Genomic DNA, 19,405 nt, shown 5'->3' on the forward strand with positions numbered 1-19,405 from the left:
TTTTTAAATTTCAGTTGTTTAGATCCATGGGTGGGTAAAATATTAATATTTGTGGTTAGTTGACTTTAGAGTTTAAATAATTTTCATAGTTTATTTTGACTTTGCCAATTTGTTTTATTTTGCTTTTATCAATTCTCATCTGTGATTTTAAAAAAACTCCCCCTAACCCCATAGGGAGTAGAGAACTAAACTTCGTATACACAGGTGAACCATGATTACTAGAAAAATCCAGAGATCTATATGTAGATACAGTTCACTGGCAAAGATGAATCACAGAGTTAGAGGATGAAATCAAGAGCAACTTAGCGATAGAAGTATGTATCACTTTGCTAACCACTAAACTAGATCACTTTAAAATGGCCTTCAATTTTTTCATGTATCTTAGTGTTTTCACCAAAATTCTCTTTTTACTTGAATTTTTATGACTGCTTGTATGAATGCCTAGCTTTATAGCTGCTTGTGTATTGCTTGTATCATAAGTCATAGTTTACATCTAAATGCATTAGTCCACAGGGGTTTAACTGAATCTATGTGTTAAAATTGTGCTGGGCACTGTTCTTGTCCCCAAGGAGCTTCCAGGCTCATTGATAAGATAAAGGGCAAAAATGAGAACTACACACAAAGGTATGTAGCTTAGAGTATAAGGGTGTATGCAGGCTATAAATACCAGAGGGATGCAGAGAGGCAGAGAGACACTGTGTTTAGAGATATCAGGGAACATTTCTCTGATGGGTTTAAACCTAGAAAGTCTTGAGAAACGTGTGAGATTTGGTCTTCTGTCTTGTAGGTGGAAAAGATAGGACCTTTTCCACCTAGGAGGGCACGGGACACTGTAGCTATGAGAACAGCTTTCTCTTGGCAGAGGCTGGAACTGAGGAGTGTCAGGGCTCAACGCAAGGCTTAGAACAAGAGAATGGTAAAAAGCCAAGGAAGGGCCAGGCAGGAGAGGAGAAGCTGGAACCAGTGTTTTAATCCTTCACCCATCTCCATTTAGCCTGGACAAAAAACATGGCAGCTTCTCTTCAAACAAAGTTCCTTCCTTTTCCAGCCAGCACACTTTCATAGAAGTTAAGTTCTGCACACTTGGAACTCAGAGACTTCAAATCAGAAGGAGGTGGGGAGGGGGAGGGGAAGGGAAGCCCGGAACCCCCTGTGGAAGGTTGAGACCTGGGTGGTAGACGTAGCTTTTTCCAAGTGCCCTCAGCTTCAAGGCAAAAAGTGCTGCAGAAACCCCACGGCTGGGGTGGAAAGCTCTGGTTAAGTCAGACCCCAATTCCGAGTTTCCCGAAGGTTTGCATTTGCCTAAAGTTCTTTGGGGGGAATCTTATAATCCTCGAGGACAGAAATCTATCTGCTCAAGAGGAAGAAGGTCCGTTTGGAGGTGTTTCTTCCCTGGCATCAAAGGAGGCACCACAAGCAAAGTGATGATTACAGCTGAGCCCTGGGGAGAAGGCAGAGCTTGGAACAAAGTGCCAGAGAGCCCTCACCGGGGAAGGTGAGGCGAGGTGGAAAGCGGAGGGCCAACTAAGAAATTCTGGCTTCTCCTCTGGCTCAGAGAGCTCTGTCCAGCTGGAACTGTCTCCTCGCTCCCTGGACAGGGCTGCAGCAGTGACCAACCGTCTCTGGCCAAAGCTGCTCAACGCGGGGGGGGCACCTCCCACTTCCCCTGGGACTCCCGGAGCCAGGCCAGGAAGAGCAGACACCACGTCTGAACCTGGAACTAGACGGTCCCCCACCTGGGCAGCGTGCACAATTTAGTCTCGGCTCCCTCCGTCCTCTCTGGCTCCTCGAGTCCCTTTCCCAGGACCTGCCCCCGCCCCCCACACCTTCACACAGGTCTCCCTCTGTGCTGTAACACACCGGCCCCTTTCCTGGCGATCAGCTCCGACCAATGTCTGCCCAGGCTCCAGAGGAGGCTCTTTCATTGCATAGCTGGATGGGGGGAGGGTTGGGGGCTGTCGCTCTGAACTTCCAGGTGGGAGCCCGGGGGGCAGGTACCCCGGGGAAGGGCCCCCAACTTGGCACTGTTTGCCAGTCTACCAAGGTTTAGGACTCCAGATACCTTCCAGGGCTCCACCACCCGCTGCCGCCCAAGGTCCCAATGTGGGGACCCCCTCTTCCTCCCCCGCTGGTCCTTTCTACCGCTTTTCCCTCCTCTCTCCCAAGTCTTTTCCGTCCTGGTCTAGGACTCTTGGCCTGAGGCTCTGCAAACACCCTCAGCTCCCGCCCCCCGCCCCTCCAATCCGGCCAGAACTCCGAGGGGAGGGGCCGGAGGTCCCCCTTCTCGCTGGTGGTCGGAGGGGGCAGTGCCACAGCCCCGGGTGGGGGAGGACAAGGGCCATCTCTGCGCCCCGCCCGATCAGGCCACTCGGAACACTAGGGGTGGGGGGCGGGAAGCCGGGCTAGCAGAGAGGGGAGTCCGGCCCAGGCAGGTGCGGGCTCTGGCTGGGCCTGGGCGGGCTCCGGGGGCGGGGTCTCAGGTTACAGCCCCGCGGGGGGCCCGGGGCGGCCCGCGGTTTGGGCCAGTTCACCAGCTTCAAGTGGGGCCGGGCGCATATAACCAGCGCCGCCGAGGGGACAAGACGCAGAGCGCTGCTGGGCTGCCGGGTCTCCTGCCTCCTCCTCCTGCTCCAAGGGCCTCCTGCATGAGGGCGCGGTAGAGACCCGGACCCACGCCGTGCTCCTGCCGCCTCGCCGCGCTCCGCTCGGGCCCGGCTCCGCCAGGCCCCGCGGTGAGCCATGATCCGCTTGGGGGCTTCCCAGACGCTGGTGCTGCTGACGCTACTCGTCGCCGCTGTCCTTCGGTGTCACGGCCAGGATGTCCGTAAGTCGCCCATCGCCCCTGCTTGCCACCCTTCTATGCCGTCCCTCCGCATCCTCCTTCTCGGCCCTCTACCGCTCTGGAGCCCGCGGCTCCGGATTAGAAAGGCTCTCGGGGTCATAGAACGCCGAGACTCGGTGCAGGATGAGCAGGAGCTTCGCGAGCGGAGTTTTGCAAGGCGGCGACTCTATCCAAACGTCCTCTGTGCGGGCCGCGGTCAGAGGCTTTTCCAGGTCCCTCCGCTTCTAGGAATATTAAACGTGCACAGCTTCGGGTCGGAGAGGTTTGCGCACAGATTTAAGCGCGCTCTTTTCTACTAGCTTTGATAATTAAGCGCACAGGCACATCACTCGCCTCGCTGAAGCACTCGGAGTTCAGGAAAACAGGTCGTGACCCATCGATCTAGAAGTAGGAGAGAAAAAGCACGAGCAAAGGAGGAAGCACGCACCAAGGGATAGACTTCGCAGTCGTGTCCAGCGGTTGGTGGCCGGGGGTTCAAAAGGGAGTCAGACAAAGGAGATGTTCTGGAAGTGGTGGGCTGAAATCCAAAGCCACAAAGAAAGACTTAGGAGGGGCACTCTGAGACTTCAGTGCCTCTGTGGGCTCCCTCCCTGTCCCGGCTGGCCCTGGAGCAAGGTGCAGCCCCCGTTCGCATCTCCGCTCCCTGCCCCCCGCCAAACTTCCCGTAGGGAAGGCCATCTGAAGGGGGATAGCATTCCAACCAGACCGTGCTTTTCAAACGCCCTGGAAAATAGCGCCCTCTCCCCATGGTCTCTCTCCCAAACCCCCGAGGAACTACAATGAATTACTTTTCTGAGTTTCTGAAACTCTTTGAGCTAGGCTGCGGGTGTGTGTGTGTGTGTGTGTGTGCGCGCGCGCCCGTGCGTACGTGTGTGTAGCAGGGGAGGGGGCACAGTTAGTCAATTGTTATAACTATTTCAAATGAATATAGTTAGAGATGGCAGTTTTACAATCTGGTCCAAAGGCCATTAGGACCCCATCGTTCCATCGCCTCCTTTGGTTAAGTCCCACTGTCTGGGATTATATTTAGGACAAACGAAGCCTGGAAAGTGTATTAGGTACAGAGATTTTTTTCCACGTGTTTGGGCACGTTTCCGACGGCTGGGATTCCAGCCTTCTCTTTGCATGTTACAGATTGTAAATCAATCGCAGGGAAAACTTTTTTGGGGGGGCGGGGGGAGGAGGGGAAAATCAAAGTCCCTCTGCCGATGAGGCTCTATGAGGTCTCCTCTGCCACCAGGCTGTCTCCAGAGACGGTTTGGAAGGCTGCGGGGCAGGAGGACTTTCGGCTCATTAGAGCGGCTGATGGGGGCGGGAGCAAGACTGGAGCCCGTGGCGCAGCCCCAAAGAGATCCTGGCCGGGTGGTCGCGTGGTGCGCTAAATTGGCGGAGCGGGCCCGGGCACCTGTTGAAATATGATGTGTCTATAAGTGGCCCTAGCTCAGACTGACTATATTTTTGTCTTAAAATTAAATGTACACACTAACAAAGCCGTCTTCTCGACTGACCTCTGCTTTAGTGCGCAACGGAATTAGCTAAGTGACTCTAAAATAATTCCTAAATTCTCCATCTGGTATTTGGAGGCGCTCAGTTAAGTGGCAGAGCGCTTTCGCTGCCGCCGCTTTCCCGGGAGGGAGTGAATTCCTGCTTCTTAGGCCCAGCTCTTCCAGTCGCTTCTCCTCCTCCCCAGGGGGAGTGCATCGGAGCCGCTGATTTTGCGCCCTGGCTCATCCCAGCTCCATAACCCCCTCCCCCGGGCCAGCAGACCCAAAAATGTGACGTGGGGAAAGGCTCAGTCTGCGTGGACTTCAGGAATGTCAGAAACCTGGAGCTCCGGCACGCCCCTCCTCCCCGTCTTTCCATGAGTTTGAGAAACTTACTGGCGGCGGCGTCTTTGACCCACATCTGCATTTCACAGCCCTCGCCTCCAAAAGTACCCCTCAGCCGGGGGAGAGACCTCAATCCTCCTTTGTAAGCTTGTTTGCGTTGGGAGATTGGCAGCGATGGCTTCCAGATGGGGCTGAAACGCTGCCCGTATTTATTTAAACTGGTTCCTTGCGGAGACCTGTGAATCGGGCTCTGTGTGCACTCGAGAAAAGCCCCATTCATGAGCAGCGAGGTCCGGTGGGTTCCCCTGGATTCCCCGACCCCCCTCTCCCACAATGCCCCCCTGTGCCCGCCTGCCGCCACCTCCCGGGCTCCAGCTCTGCGCAAAGCGGCGGCGGAGCGAAACAGTTCCCCGAAAGAGGTAACTTTTTAATTGGCCTGCTACAAAGAATCACTTATATGGGGCTGCGGTAATGAGCGGAACCCGATCGGGCGCGCGGGGATGCTATCGGCAGCCGTTTGGAACAGCAGTTATGGTGGTGCTGGGCTCCTCTGTCCACACCTAGGGGATCCGGTTACGGTGCTGGCTCCTTTCTGGGGCAGTCATTTAATCCCACTTTTCACCCTCCCAGTGTCTCTGGCTGAGCCACGTCCAGAGCCGCGGCCACAAAGAGTCACACAACGGCTCTCACGCCCAGCGCCTCCTGGCCCCGCCCCTGCGCCCGCGCATCCCCGTCGCCTTGCCTAGCGAAATCCGATCCACATTCAGGGTGTACACCCCTCTCTCAGCATTTCCCTCTTTCCGTCCTGGAACCTCTTAGGTGAAGGTGGGCTCTTCCTTAATCCGGATGGGAGACCATTAACCTTCTACATATCCCCTGGGATCCCCTACCCCCGCTCCCTGCGATTGTCTTGCCTAAAGGCTGAGTGGATTTCTTCTAGTGTAAAAGAGAAAAAGAAAGGTGTATCTAGGTTTTCAGGCTCTCCTTAAAGAGCAAGAGGCAGGCTCGTTTCTGTCTCCGCCCACCTGGTTTGTAGCTCTTTCCTATTATTCATCCCTGCAGTTAGTTGCCATTGCTTTGGAGATTTTGATGAGAAAAACAGCGCTGGGCGCTCCCTAGCACGTGGTGCGGGCTCTTTAGCCCTTGGCGCTCTCCGGAGCGCTCTTGTCAGCATATGTTTCATTTGCAGGGTGAATTCCAGACGGCAGGGCACTTGTGGAAGGGACGCGTCGCTGCCAGTCTTGGTCTGCACTCTTGGTGGAGGCCAGGCCTGGACGGGCTAATCTTAGCCCAGGCCCAGCATTCAAAGCCCCCTGCCCCACAAATTGGGGTGTTGTCTTTAGATGGAGGCAGGGTCTCTCCAGGGAGGTCAGCGATGAGGGCTCTTTGGCCCTATTTGCCTCCCAAGGCATTTTATTAGCCTGCTTGGGTCCCAAATGTATTGTTTGAATGGGCCTATCCTCCTCCCCCAACTGGCCCTGATCCTAATGTGGTTTAAAGAACGGGACAAGATTCTAATTCTAATAGTTCCTGCTTTCAGCTCCCCACTTCCATATTCACTGTTGGAACCTAACTGTTTATAGATTCTAATTTTTGTGGGTAGAATTTTCTTCATGTCTTCTGAATTTTAGCTGTCAGTTGTATTTAGGAAGTCCCATAATTCCTAGAGGAAGGCAGAATAAAGAAGGCTTCTGTTCTTGTGCTGGGGTGAGGGGAGGTCATAGCTCCGTTTTCCCCTCTCCTCTATCTTTACAGCCCCTGAGTTCTCATTCAGAGTCTCATCTTCTTCTGTTCCTGCTCTAACTTGCTCCTGCTGTTCCCCACATCATGTCTCCCTCATGCTACACCTGTGAAGTGAGAACAGTATAGTACCTGCCCCCCCCTCACTGCTGGGTCAGGAGTTTCCCTGGTGAATAGACAGCATAGTGCAAGGCACACAATAAATATTTGTTGAATACATGGAAGAATGAATGATATCTTAGAAAAATAATCTTCAAGTTCTCTGTGTTTGGGTTGCCCGAGTCCACATTCTTCAGCATTTGAATGATGTCAAGTTGACTGCAACCTCTTTCTCTTTTTCTCTTCCGGCTCCCGCCCCCTCCTTCCTTTTGCTCTCTGCTTCCCTTGCTCCACCCTTGGTGCAGAGAAGGCTGGCAGCTGTGTGCAGGATGGGCAGAGGTATAATGATAAGGATGTGTGGAAGCCCGAGCCCTGCCGGATCTGTGTCTGTGACACTGGGACTGTCCTCTGCGACGACATAATCTGTGAAGACATGAAAGACTGCCTCAGCCCCGAGACCCCCTTCGGAGAGTGCTGCCCCATCTGCTCAACTGACCTCGCCACTGCCAGTGGTCGTAATTTATTTATTTCCTGTTCCACATAAATAAATTACTTGCAGGTGCAGCAAATGCCCTCTCATGGATGCTGGTCATCTCTGCAAAGCAGAGGGGCTGGTTATCCATGGGACCCCAGCAGCTGAGGCTGAAAGGAAAGGCCACTTCTAGCTTGCAGGTTGAAACTGAGAGAGCCCGAGACACTAGCGGGGTCCTTCCTCACCTAACACCACCAAAATATATGCTTCTTAAAGTGTCCTCTCTGGAATCAGCCCTGCAAATTACTAGAGCCACAGTGGAGATAGACTGCTCCGTTCGGTCAAACCACAGATTCATTCCTCCTCTATGACCCACATCTTGTCTTCTCCTTAGAAGACCCTCAAATATATGTTCTTCAGGGAGAAGAAACCCTCTGCTGGCTACTGGGAGACAGTGGGCAGGCTTCTTCTTTGAGATGGGGAACATTGGTGGCAGTTTCCTTTTGTTTTTACCTTTCTCGGAATTGACTGCCAGTTAAGAAGCACATTAATAAGAGAAGGAGCTGGGCTCTGGGACTCCCAGAGCTGAAGGATGTAGATGGTGCTGGGACTGAGCTCCTTATGCCTGCACTCTGGTGGGCAGTTACAAACTCCCAGCTAGAACCAGTGCTGGTGGATGATGTGTGCAGGTGACCTCCCCAGCACTCAAATACTTGCACTGTCTCCCTGGGGCGGCGGGGGGGCGGGGGGATGAGGGTCTAGGCCTCATGGGTGGCCCTCACTGTTCCCTTTCCGCTTAAGCAGATAAAAAGTTGAAAGGGAAGGGAGAAGTTGCCTTTCCTTATCACTTCATCAACACTGGGAAGTTGCTTGGGGAAGCTGCTTTTATGGTCCAGATTCTCAGGTCATTTCTCAGGGGGTCTCTGTGAGTGAAGTGTTGGTTGCCTTTACTGTTGATGCTGCAAAGGGCAAGGGGTTACTGATTTGGGGTGGCACTGACTCCAATGCCCTATATAACTCTTGTGCCTGCTGTTGTTTTTTTTTTTTTCCTTCTTGTGCTTGCTTCAAGGAGACTCAGCTCGAATGTAAGGCATTTTTAACTACCTAACTTTCTCTGGGAGGGCTTGGGGGCTGCGGGAAGGCCTTCCTACCCTATGGGGGAAAGAAGAGACTGAACCTAACACCAGCTTCTGGTGCTTTCCTTTCTGGTGGCTGATTAGAATTTGAGCTCCTCTTATTGCCCCTGCTCCATTCTTTTGCATGCTGACTGCTCTTTGAATAACAAAGTCTGGGTCATCTCTGTTCTTCATGGGACCTCAGCAACCCCAGGACCCCAGTAACCCTAAGACCCCAACAGAAGGTTCAGTGGAGTAATTGAAAGCCGCCTCCTTCCTTGGTTGTGTCCTTTTTCTTTGATCCCTTAAAGAGCATTTGAGTGACAAGAACGTGTACTGCTCCATCTCATCAATCTTACATTTTTCTTCTCTATTTTTTTCACTTGCAGGGCAACCAGGACCAAAGGTGAGGGTTTTTTCTTTTTTGCTTTTCTTTTGCTTTTCTAGTTCCTTCTTCACAAGCAATGCTATGCTCCTTCAGGCTGTCATTTTTTAGATGTCAGACGAGGTCTGTTTCAGAGGGCACCTCGATGCAGGATTTTGTGCTTAGGGCTGGTGGGCTTGCTTGACTCAATCTTATGAATGTGTCATGTTTCAGGGACAGAAAGGAGAACCTGGAGACATCAAGGATGTAAGTAAAAATTATTCTCCCACCTTGTTGCTTACACTGCTCTGAGTCATTTCCTTGTGGTCCGCTCTAACTTGCCATCCTGTGGGCCTCTCTCTCACAGATTGTAGGACCCAAAGGACCCCCTGGGCCTCAGGTAAAAAAGGGAGAAAGCCTTTCCTCCACCCCTCCTTCGAGTTACGGATCTGCAGGCCCCTGGCCTTGCTATCATATCAACATTTCTTCACCTTCAGGGACCTGCAGGTGAACAAGGACCCAGAGGTGATCGTGGTGACAAAGGTGAAAAAGTGAGTAGAGAAACAACACTGCCCGACCTTTGTGGACTTCTCCAGTCTTCTAAGGCCCCCCTACGTGCCTGGCCACCACCTGAAGGGCAGCCCGTGGACTGGTGGTCCTTGCATAAACACTGCTGCACATTGGTGCCTTTTTCTCTTTCTGCCAAGGGTGCCCCTGGACCTCGTGGCAGAGATGGAGAGCCTGGGACCCCTGGAAATCCTGGCCCCCCTGGCCCTCCTGGCCCCCCTGGGCCCCCTGGCCTTGGTGGAGTAAGTATCCTTATATCCCCTTTCTTCAGACTGTCCCTCCAGAAATGTGGCTTCTAAATTGCTACTCACACCTATCTGGCTGGCTCCCAGGGCTGCCAGCAGTGTGTACACAGCCTGTCCCTGGGCTTCTCCCCTAGACCTATAATTTAGTGGAATCACATATTAGGCATGAGACTATGGCACTAAGGGTTGACTTTTTTCTCTCATTGGGTTTCTGCAAAGGGAGTCTTCAGTTACCTGGCTCCCTGGCGTCTGTACTGTGTGGTTGATTCTTGGAAGAGGGCATGGGGGTTAGGGGAGAGGATGACTGGGTGCTTGTAATTCCCTGGAAGAAGAGTGACCACTGTCCTTGGAAGACATTTATTCTTGGCCCTTGCCAAGTACATTCCAAATAACTATTCATTCTCATGAAAGAGCCCCACTGAGTGAAGGTGTGTGGCTAAAGTCATTTTTGGAATCAAACCAATCAACAAATTATATTATTGCCCAGTTTTTGCAGGTTTGCCATTTTGATGTTTTCTGTCTTTTAAATTTTTAAATTTTAAACTCACAGATGCCTACTTGCTAAAATATTTCAAGACTGTCAATTTTAATTTTTTGCTGGGCTTTAAAGTTTTGAAGGAAAAACTCACTTTTAAAAGTGAAGTTTTGGTTGTAGTCCTCAATTCATGTTCAAGAATGTATTTACTATTTTAGAATTTTAAAAAAAGTCATTTTATAAAACGAATGCAAGTAACTGGTACTCCTCCAAATACACTTTATCTTCCAGGAAAATGATTATGCCACTGTCATCTGATAACACATTTCCAAAATGATTTTCTAGGAATCATTGGTAATTCTGGTCAATGCTAGTTAATCTCCAGCAATTAGAGTTTGTCTAAATAGAGTTTTTTTCTATCCAGATATAGCTTACCCCGCCAAGTAGGAAAAACCTAGAGACTCTCAAGTTCCTAATGATGTCGGGTTTATTTGCAGAACTTTGCTGCCCAGATGGCTGGAGGATTTGATGAAAAGGCCGGTGGCGCCCAGATGGGAGTAATGCAAGGACCAATGGTAAGAAAAGACAACCAGCTCTTTCAGCCAAAATGGCAGGAGGTGGCGCTTAGCAGAGCCAGAGACTCTGACAACCTCACTTCACAGATAACTGCTTAGAGCAGCTCTTCTCTATCAGTTATGTGACCTCCTATTTAGTTATCCCAAAGCATTTGGTTTTTAATGGCGATGGATGCCAGTTTTAATGATGCGCTGGAGTGACTCAGAAGAATGAGGATGGAGAGATGCATATAGGCCGATCTGTTAGAAGGCCAGTTGCTATTGCTCTTGGAATGAGAACTGAAGAATGCAGACAGCAGCCACTGTTCTCCAGCATCCACAAGACTTCTAGCAGGAAATCTCAGCCCTGTAGCTCTGACTTGGCACATGCTAAATGAAACTCAGACTTTAGTAAACATGGCTGCCGTCCAGGAGAAAGCAAGGCCGGCTCCTCTGTCCAAATGGTGCCTATAAATAAAAATAGATTGTTGCGTGGGGAGTGGGAAATGAGAGGGAGCAGCCACTGTAGGCCCCCTGCCCACAGAATAGCTCCTTGTCCTTTGTCTGGGCTGCTTGCTGGGAGGAGGTGGCACACTAGAGGCTGCTGCTGGAGCATTTCCAGTCAATTCTCATTCTCTGTTCTAACGCAGGGCCCCATGGGACCGCGAGGACCTCCAGGCCCTGCTGGTGCTCCCGTAAGTACTGAGTCTTTTCTTCTCAGTGACAGTACAGATGGTTTCAAACTGCATGACAGTTTGTGGGGGTCAACTTTGTGTCCTCACTTTACCTTTTAGGGCCCTCAAGGATTTCAAGGCAACCCTGGTGAACCAGGGGAACCTGGCGTCTCCGTGAGTACCAGCGCGGGCCCTGCCCTCCTCCTGGGGAGCCTCCGAGACGTACCACTCAGATTCCAGTCCTGCCACCCCCCGGTCCCACCTGCCCTGTGCTTTCCCACAGTGGAGGGGCCCAATGGAGACCCAGATGGGGGAGCTCTGACAGAGAACCAAATGCACCAAGGACCACCAAGAACTCTGTCATGACCGTCCCTTTTCTGGGCCACCGCTGGCCTGTGTTGTCTGCTGCCTCCCGCTATGATCTGCTCAGGACCTTTGCTCTCTCTCAGCACAAAGTGGGGTTTTCCCATTTTTCTTCCTTAGAGAGGAACTAGCTTCTAAAAGCCACAATCCCAAAGCTTTGTCCACTGATTCGGTGCCTTCCCCCTCCAACCATCTCTTAAACTCTCTTATTTTGTTCGTAGGGTCCCATGGGTCCCCGTGGTCCTCCTGGGCCCCCTGGAAAACCTGGTGATGATGTGAGTATACCTGAGTAGTCACACCACACAAGCAGCTGCCTCTATGAAAGGGCCTGGAGAGCGTGTGTGCTGGAGTGGAGATTGGCTTAGCCCCGGGGGAGGTATCATAAAGGGCAAGACTGGTCAGTCAGACTCGAACTCTGTCTACTGTCTAATTCCCACTTGCAACTTAGCTTGCAAGTGCCCTGGGGACTGCCATGGATACATTGAGAAGGGAAATAATTAAAACATCATTACCTTCAGGAAGGGAAATTGAGACAGGAGAGAAGGGAGAGGGAGAACACCATGGGAAAAGGTGTGGAGAAGAAAAAACAAAAGACGGGAACGTTCAACAACCCGGCATTATCTCAATTGTAAATGAGTTAGGAAAGCTCGGCCTGAGTCAGGATGTCTACAAAGGATGCGACAAAGAGACAAGAGTTGGCACTTGAGCTGTTCTTATGAATCACATTAGACAAAGTCTCCTGAGGTTAGGGAGCACGAGCCCAGTCAGCAGAGTCCAGGAGAGCAGAGAGAGAGAGCCCACCAGGGGAAGTGGAAGCTGGTGGGGACAAGGCACTTGCCTACCCAACGGGCAGCCGTCCCAAAGAATACATCGTGACCCAGGAAAGATATTCAGGGAAGTCTAGAATACGAAGGAGGTGAGTCAGCAGGAGAACAAAGGCACGGAGGGCTGAGAGAAGAGGTGCTGTTTGGAGTATGCTAACTATGCTAACGTGTCTTCCGAGGAAACTGAGGTGCATGTCTTCCTACAGGGTGAAGCTGGAAAGCCTGGAAAATCTGGCGAAAGAGGCCCTCCTGGCCCTCAGGTAAAGCCCACCTTTCCCAGCCTCAAACGTCCTTCCTTGCAGTCAAGGCAGTAGCCTCACACCCAGCTCATCCAGTTCAGTTTGCTCACTTCTAAAATGAAATTCCAGCAGTCCCCACGTGTATCACGCCTTCATGCTGCTGGTCTTGTTTATGATCCTAATGCAGGCTCGCGGGGGAGGCTGGGCAGTTGTTGTTTCTACCCACTTTGCATAAGATGGGCGAAGCACAGTGAAGGAGAGTCTGGGATTTACTGAAAGAGCTGTCCTAGCCTTGCCCTGCTCCCTGACAGCCCTAGGGAGCTGGCTCCGAGGGCCGACTAGCAGCTCTGGGTAGCCTTTACCTGGTTCTGCTGTGTGTCCTGACGTCTCCTCTTGGGATTGCAGGGTGCTCGGGGCTTCCCAGGAACCCCAGGCCTTCCTGGTGTCAAAGGTCACAGAGTAAGTATCGTGGGCGAGGGTGTTAGAAGGAAGAGATTGCCTGGGAGGAAAGAAAAGCATTTGGGGGCATGTGTATTTCTTCCTATCTAGGTTCCCCCAGAAGTGTGATTGAATGTTTTCTATTGTCCTCTAGGGTTACCCAGGCCTGGATGGTGCTAAGGGCGAAGCTGGTGCTCCAGGTGTGAAGGTAAGAACCAGGAAGCACAAGGGAGGGACGGGAGATGGAGGGAGATGATGGGGAGCCTTTCTTCTTAGTCAAGGAGATGCCATTGAGCTTAGTAGAGCCAGGACATCAGAACAGCTTCGGTTGGGAACACCCAGTCCTATCTCCTGATGGACAAAGAGAGCTTGAGAGGTCATTCCACACAGAACTGATATTTGGGGGTGTCAGTGACAGCTGAGATGACCAGAGCTTTCATTCTCTTCCTTGGGACTTTTCTGGGGCTGGCAGAAGGGTCCCAGTCACTGACGCTGTGCATCTTTTTTCCAGGGCGAGAGTGGTTCCCCTGGTGAGAATGGTTCTCCGGGCCCAATGGTGAGTATGAGCATCACCCCTGGAGGGCTTCCAGATACCCTTCTGGCACCTCCTGCAGCCCAGCGGATGGCTCCTCCCTAAACACCAGTTCTTCCTTTATGCAAAGTAGTTATTCAGTTTTATATACTGATCCGATTATGAGCAAAAAGCAAAGTGTATTAAATAGACGATTTGTTCAAGGTTTCACCAACATTTCCTTGAAATAGCCTTAATACAATTTAAGTGTGCTTGAATTTTTAAAAATTCTGTTTATTCTCAACACGTCAGGGAGCTCATCTATTAGGAGAGGCGAGTGAGCCTGTAACCAGGCCCCCACTCAGTCACAACGGGAGGATCTGTGTGTTCGGCCTGGGCAGAAAGGCCTCTGCTGTGCCACGAGGAGTCCTGCATGAGTCAGGAGGGCACCCGCACCTTTGCCTCCTGGGCGCATGCACATTTCCTCCCCATCGGGTGTCTGGGAAGGGCCCGCAGGTAGAAGTGATGGCACAGCGTGTTGTTAAGTCAACTCATGCTCTTGCTGTCCTGGTGTGTATTCCAGGGTCCCCGTGGTCTGCCTGGTGAGAGAGGACGGACTGGCCCTGCTGGTGCCGCAGTGAGTAACTGACAAGGCCGAAGGCCACCATTTGCCCAGCACTTTAGAGTTTCCAAGGCAGTTTCACATGGAACTCTCAGAACAATGCTGTGAGGTGTAGAGAGTATCGTTACCCCACAGGGTTCACTCTGAGTGTGCCCTCACAAATTCCCAGATGAGGTCTGTTCAGTCAAAGGAGGGGGTAGGTTGTGGGGAGCTTGGTGGCGAGGGCAGGACTCTCTCTTAACTAGTCTGGATTATTCAGGTAACCCCCTCAACAGTGCACGCTCATTCCTCAGTCAACCTAGTGTGAATTTATAGACAGACTTACAGTGGCTTTAGTACGGTGCTACTTTCTATTCTTTTAGTTGCTCAGATGAAGCCCTATAACAATCTAGCATCATCTGCCAGGGCCTTTATACATGACGCTGCTGCTGCCCGTGGTGTTATGATATGATACCAGCAGCCACCGTTACATGGGCACTTCCTATGTGTAATGCCTTACGTGCTTCGTCTTATCTAATCTTCCCTCAGATCCTATGAGATAGATTCTACTATGCTCCCCATTTCAGAGAAGAAGAAATGGAGGCAGAGAAAGGTTAAATAGCTTACGATGAATAAAGCTTGGCAGGCTCAGACTTTGGTGCCCTCTTGTTAATGTGGGAAATTAAGAGCCAGGGGATTTACAGCCGATGGAGGGTGCAGGTGCTTAGCTCTGATCCCTTAGCAGTAGAGAGAGCCCTTGTAGGCGCTTTGTCAGGCGAGTGATGCGAGGAAAGCCGTGTATGAGAAAGATTATTCTGTTGATTTTATACCCCAACCACCCAAGCCCCGAGGCCCCTCCTCATGGTCCTCGCAGGGCTGGCCAGAGTAAATCAGTTTCATTCACTCGTGCTGCTTTGCAGATATTGTATCTGTTTGGCAGAAATGTTCCTCAAAAGCAGATCAGTGAAGTAATGAGCAGCCTCTACCCGCATTTGTCAGCCAGAGCTGCTGAAGTATCTTGTCTCGGGGTCACTTTGTATGAAGGGATTAGAGAGCACTGGGCCTGCCAAGAAACACTACTCTTTCTTCAGATTAACAGGACCTGGGTTGTGGCTTTTTGGCCAGGCCTAGAGCCACGGTGGCTGCCCCCATGAGGGACGAAGATGAGCTGCATCCCCTGACCTGTTCGCCCTCCTTCCTAGGCACAGTGGGCCCTGCTTTGTGATCCGCCTTGCTGGTTCCTGTCCCCATGGTAGTCAAGCTGGCAGGGCATGCGTAGGATTTGGCGTAGAAGGTTGACAATGTAACATAGTTCCAAGTATGGGCCTGATGTCCAAGCTGGGCCAGGGACTGGCTGGGTTGGCTTCTGCCTACTGTAGTCACGTGCCCCCCTCTCCCTGCCCCCGCTTTGGGCCCGACTCTGTCCTCCCCCCGGCTTGTTGCAGGGAGAGCCTCTGATGCCACCCCAGCTCTGGCCTCTCGGAGCAGCAACACAGCTCCCTTTTGCTCACGTCTGGCCTAGGCCTCTCCTCTGGCCAAGCCCTGGAGGGAGGGTGCGCCAAAGCAGCCAGGCCAGCCCAGAGGGGCTCTGGCCAATTCGAAGGCTTTATGTTCCCTGACATTTTTTTGTTAAGTCTTCTCTTGCTTTTTTTTCCTGTTTAATGCCAACCTGGAGAGTGTCAGTTGGGAGAAATGGACCATAGCCAGGAAGAAGATTTGAGTCTTATTTAAAACATGAGCTCCCCCTAAAGCATCCTTCTTCAGCTTCTGCGGAGAGGCAAAGGCAGGCAGGTGGGGCTCAGCTAGGGAAAGGTCACCTTCTGGCCTGCTCCGGTCTTCTGCCAAGGATCAGGTGCCGGCCCCAGCCCAGCCTAGCCTAATGGTTCCCGGAGTTTGGATAAAAGTTCCCTGGGCCCCGAGAGTGAAACTGAGGGGTTCTAACCACAAACCTGGGGAAAAAACTCTCAGAGTGCAAGTTCTATAGAGAAAGAGCCGGCAGCCTTGCTTTTCAGTGTGAAGGAGTCTCAGGGGCATGAGCTCAGATGTGGTCCATGGGCTGTGCTGGGTGCCCTGTCCCCATCACAGGGCATCTTCTTGGCCTGGCGGCAGACGTCCTGTGAGCATCTTTGTTTTCCTTAGGAGCAGGTTGTCAGGGAGGGGCCAGAGTACAGAGGCAGTCTGGAGTTTACCAAAAGGAGGCCTTAACCAAGCCTTCACCAAGGAGGCTAACCAAGCCTTGGAGGCCTTAACCAAGCCCTGAAGTGCTTCCTGCCATGAGCAGGCGGGAGGCAGCACCTCAGGGTGCTGCTTGGCTATTTCATTTTCCTTCCGCCCAGTTCTCTGAGTCTTTAAATGATTACTTGGTCTTGGAGTTGGGGATATTTGAGGTCTAAAGAAAATTAAGATATGATGGAATAGCTGGGTAATTACTCAAGCTTTATTTAAGCTGAAACCAAACCCTCTGCTGGCCCCTGAGCACCCATTTAAGCAGCCACCATGGAGTTGCTGTGGGCCGCTCCTTCCCACATGGTGTCCCATCACTCACACCTCACCAGCCTCATGCTCAGCCCTGGAAGACCGGGAGCACAGCGTCATCGTGTTTCCCGTGTAGATGGGCTGTGGGTAAGGAGGGACTGGACATGTGGGCACTTTTCACAATGGCTGCTTCTTTCTGCTTGCTCACAGGGTGCCCGGGGCAACGATGGTCAGCCCGGCCCTGCAGGACCTCCAGTAAGTCTGTTTCCTTCCCGGCAGGTTTATTCCCGAGGCCCAGTGGAGTCTGCTGTGTTTGCTCAGTGTAAGCGTAGCAGTGCTTGGACCTCTATTGGAAAGGAGGAAGAATGATTTTTTCAATATACTCGAGCTTGTTGATAAGCTTTGAAACAGTGGTTCAATTTTCAGAGGTTCGATGTTTCAATTTTACCTTCTGGCAGTTTTTTTGTTTTTTGGGTTTTTTTTGTTGTTGTTGTTGTTGTTTTGAGGAGGGATAGGTAGAGAGGTGGAAAAATCGTCTGCTTCTCACCACGTATATAGTCAGAATGTTGCTTTACCTTCTGAAGCCAGGCCTGGGGACACTGGCATAGGGAACAATTTTCATCCAGGGACTTAAGCCACAAAAGATGTACAGGCAAATCAGTACAAAGGTGGGATGGAGCGTGAGGTGTGGGGGTGGTTTACTCCGGGGTCTGCGGAGATTCTGCCCAGAAATGGCATTCACCTCTGTACCCTCTTCCTTCCTCCAGGGTCCCGTGGGTCCTGCCGGTGGTCCTGGCTTCCCTGGGGCTCCTGGTGCCAAGGTGCGTGCCCTGGTGGTCGAGTCTGGAACCCCTTTCCTCCATAACCTGAGCTGATTGCCCCCCTGGACTATGCCCCTTCCCTTCTGAGGAGTGTCTTCCACCCCCATCCACCGTTGCTCTCCTTGGAGCTACGGAAAAGAGCCAGACATTTTGCAGAGTCCCCAGCTGGAAGGGAAAGTGAGATGGAATGATAAAGAGCTGGAGGCACTATAGTTACAGCTTCAGAGAGGGGAAAGGCTGAGAAAGATGGGAGACACCGGAGACCTGGGAGGGAGCAGAAAGACCAGGCATGGGAGGGAAGAAGGCAAAGCTCAGCCGACTCTGGGCTCGGAAGAGAGTTGGAGGGAAATGGGCAGGGGTGTGGAGAAGGCTCCATGCGTCCTTCCTTCTCCTCTCCTTCGTCTGCGGGGCTCGGCTCTTCCAAGCCCTGTTAATTGAGTTCTTCTGAGGATTAATGAGGCCAGTGGGAGGCCAGCCAGGGCAGGGAAAGGCCCGTGTGGCCCAGGAGGGATTCCAGTGCACACATCCCTGGGAATTCTCTCCTGTCACCACCCGGAGATGAATAAGGAGCCTCCGTGTGGTCACTGGCATCAGGTTGCTTTTCCCCTCCTGGGTGTTTCCATGGTAACCAGACAGTGTCTGAGGCCCTGGGAGCCAGTGAAGGAGACCCATTGTGAAGAGGGACAGCGGAAGGTGAGGGGGCCTGACCTTTAGAAAATAATAATTACAAGAGAGAAGCAAGAATGTTCTGAGAAGAAACCTGAGTAGGCTCTGCCTTCCCTCCAGGTCAGCCGTCCTCCCCAGAGACTCTGCCGTCCAGAGCCCAGATATCAGCTAGTTGTAATTTTCAGGGTAAAATGAAAGTAAAAGCAGAGGCCATTTTGGAGGGCGGGGGTAGGGGGCTGCCAGAAGCCCCTGAGAATTGGACTTCAGTCAGAGCAGGGAAAAGTAGAGTGGGGCACTTGTCCCAGCTTGCGATTGCCCTGGCTTTCCGGCTCACTTCAAACGGGCCTGGCCCGGAGCCTGGGGCGGCAGTGTTCACACATCAGCCAGATACCAGCAGAGTGGCACCCTGAGCTGAGGTATCTGAGGGCCTCCACTTCCTCAACAAAGGAGAAAAATAGGTGAAGAGGGGGAGATAGAGATGCTTGCCCCCTTCGGCTCTCCATCTATTACCTCCTGATACTAGGATGGCAGGACGCCCCAGCACAGGCTTTCCGATGGGTGCTGATGGGACCGACATGTTGCCCATCACTATAGCGTGTAACTGCACTTGCTCACGGTAGTTCACAGTGTTGAGGGGAGGTGGAGGGTAGAGAGGCAATGGGGGGAAGTCATCAGGTTGGTGAGCTTGGTCAGGCGGCCCCTGTGGGAACACGTGTGCTCATCTGCAGGGTGGGTGTACGCCCATGACTCAGCTTTTTGATGCGTGCAGAAGCAGACCCTCGAGAGATCTGTGTCACCGTCTTTTCTTCATTCCCAACCTGTCTCTTCCAGGGCGAAGCTGGTCCCACCGGTGCTCGTGGTCCCGAAGGCGCTCAAGGTCCTCGTGGTGAACCTGGCACTCCTGGGTCCCCTGGGCCTGCTGGTGCCTCTGTAAGTGCAGCTTTTCTTTGGCTGAAGGGCCTGGGGTCTGTGGCCCTGGCACTCTTAACTCTGTGCTTAGCTGTGAAGGAAGCGGAACCTTATCCGAAACTTCATTCTGACCCAGTGCTTGCCCCCCATCTCTACAGACGTGTCTTCCTCTGTCCCCTGTCCGCCCCTTGAAGCATCCAGCAGAATGATGCCTGGAATGGGCAGGGTCTATCCCCCTGACCTGTGGCCTGGAAGGGCTGGGAGGGCTGGGGTTTATTTTTTGCTGCTTATTTTATAATGACATTATCTCCTTTTTCAGGGTAACCCTGGAACAGATGGAATTCCTGGAGCCAAAGGATCTGCTGTGAGTGTTGCCTTTGGACTTGGCTCATCCAGGTGGGGTCATTCCTTCCACACACCCTCTCCTGATGCCCCTCTCTTCTACTCATGCTGACAGGGCGCTCCTGGCATTGCTGGTGCTCCCGGCTTTCCTGGGCCCCGTGGTCCGCCCGGTCCCCAAGGTGCAACTGGGCCTCTGGGCCCGAAAGGTCAGACGGTAAGAACCTGGAGTGAACCCAAGTC

The 19,405-nt window shown here is 52.3% G+C and overlaps 1 protein-coding gene across 2 annotated transcripts in view; it reads left to right on the plus strand.

Moving 5' to 3' along the window:
• The first annotated feature begins 2,395 nt into the window (after positions 1–2,395).
• COL2A1 (collagen type II alpha 1 chain) overlaps positions 2,396–19,405 on the plus strand; it is a 31,375-nt gene continuing 14,365 nt past the window's right edge. Inside the window, exons 1-21 of one of the 2 annotated variants that reach the window (XM_039882196.1) lie at positions 2,396–2,824; positions 6,816–7,022; positions 8,487–8,503; positions 8,696–8,728; positions 8,829–8,861; positions 8,959–9,012; positions 9,169–9,270; positions 10,246–10,323; positions 10,953–10,997; positions 11,097–11,150; positions 11,561–11,614; positions 12,370–12,423; positions 12,808–12,861; positions 12,995–13,048; positions 13,352–13,396; positions 13,935–13,988; positions 16,638–16,682; positions 17,195–17,248; positions 18,746–18,844; positions 19,143–19,187; positions 19,281–19,379. In XM_039882196.1, coding sequence (XP_039738130.1) covers positions 2,740–2,824; positions 6,816–7,022; positions 8,487–8,503; positions 8,696–8,728; positions 8,829–8,861; positions 8,959–9,012; positions 9,169–9,270; positions 10,246–10,323; positions 10,953–10,997; positions 11,097–11,150; positions 11,561–11,614; positions 12,370–12,423; positions 12,808–12,861; positions 12,995–13,048; positions 13,352–13,396; positions 13,935–13,988; positions 16,638–16,682; positions 17,195–17,248; positions 18,746–18,844; positions 19,143–19,187; positions 19,281–19,379 — 1,365 coding nt within the window. In that variant the 5' untranslated portion in view covers positions 2,396–2,739. The remainder of the gene's footprint in view (positions 2,825–6,815; positions 7,023–8,486; positions 8,504–8,695; positions 8,729–8,828; positions 8,862–8,958; positions 9,013–9,168; positions 9,271–10,245; positions 10,324–10,952; positions 10,998–11,096; positions 11,151–11,560; positions 11,615–12,369; positions 12,424–12,807; positions 12,862–12,994; positions 13,049–13,351; positions 13,397–13,934; positions 13,989–16,637; positions 16,683–17,194; positions 17,249–18,745; positions 18,845–19,142; positions 19,188–19,280; positions 19,380–19,405) is intronic. The other variant, XM_039882197.1, reaches the window with a different exon arrangement.

The sequence above is a fragment of the Pteropus medius genome, unplaced genomic scaffold (assembly GCF_902729225.1).
Source record: "Pteropus medius unplaced genomic scaffold, Ma_sr-lr_union100, whole genome shotgun sequence".
NCBI classification, from domain to species: domain Eukaryota; kingdom Metazoa; phylum Chordata; class Mammalia; order Chiroptera; family Pteropodidae; genus Pteropus; species Pteropus medius.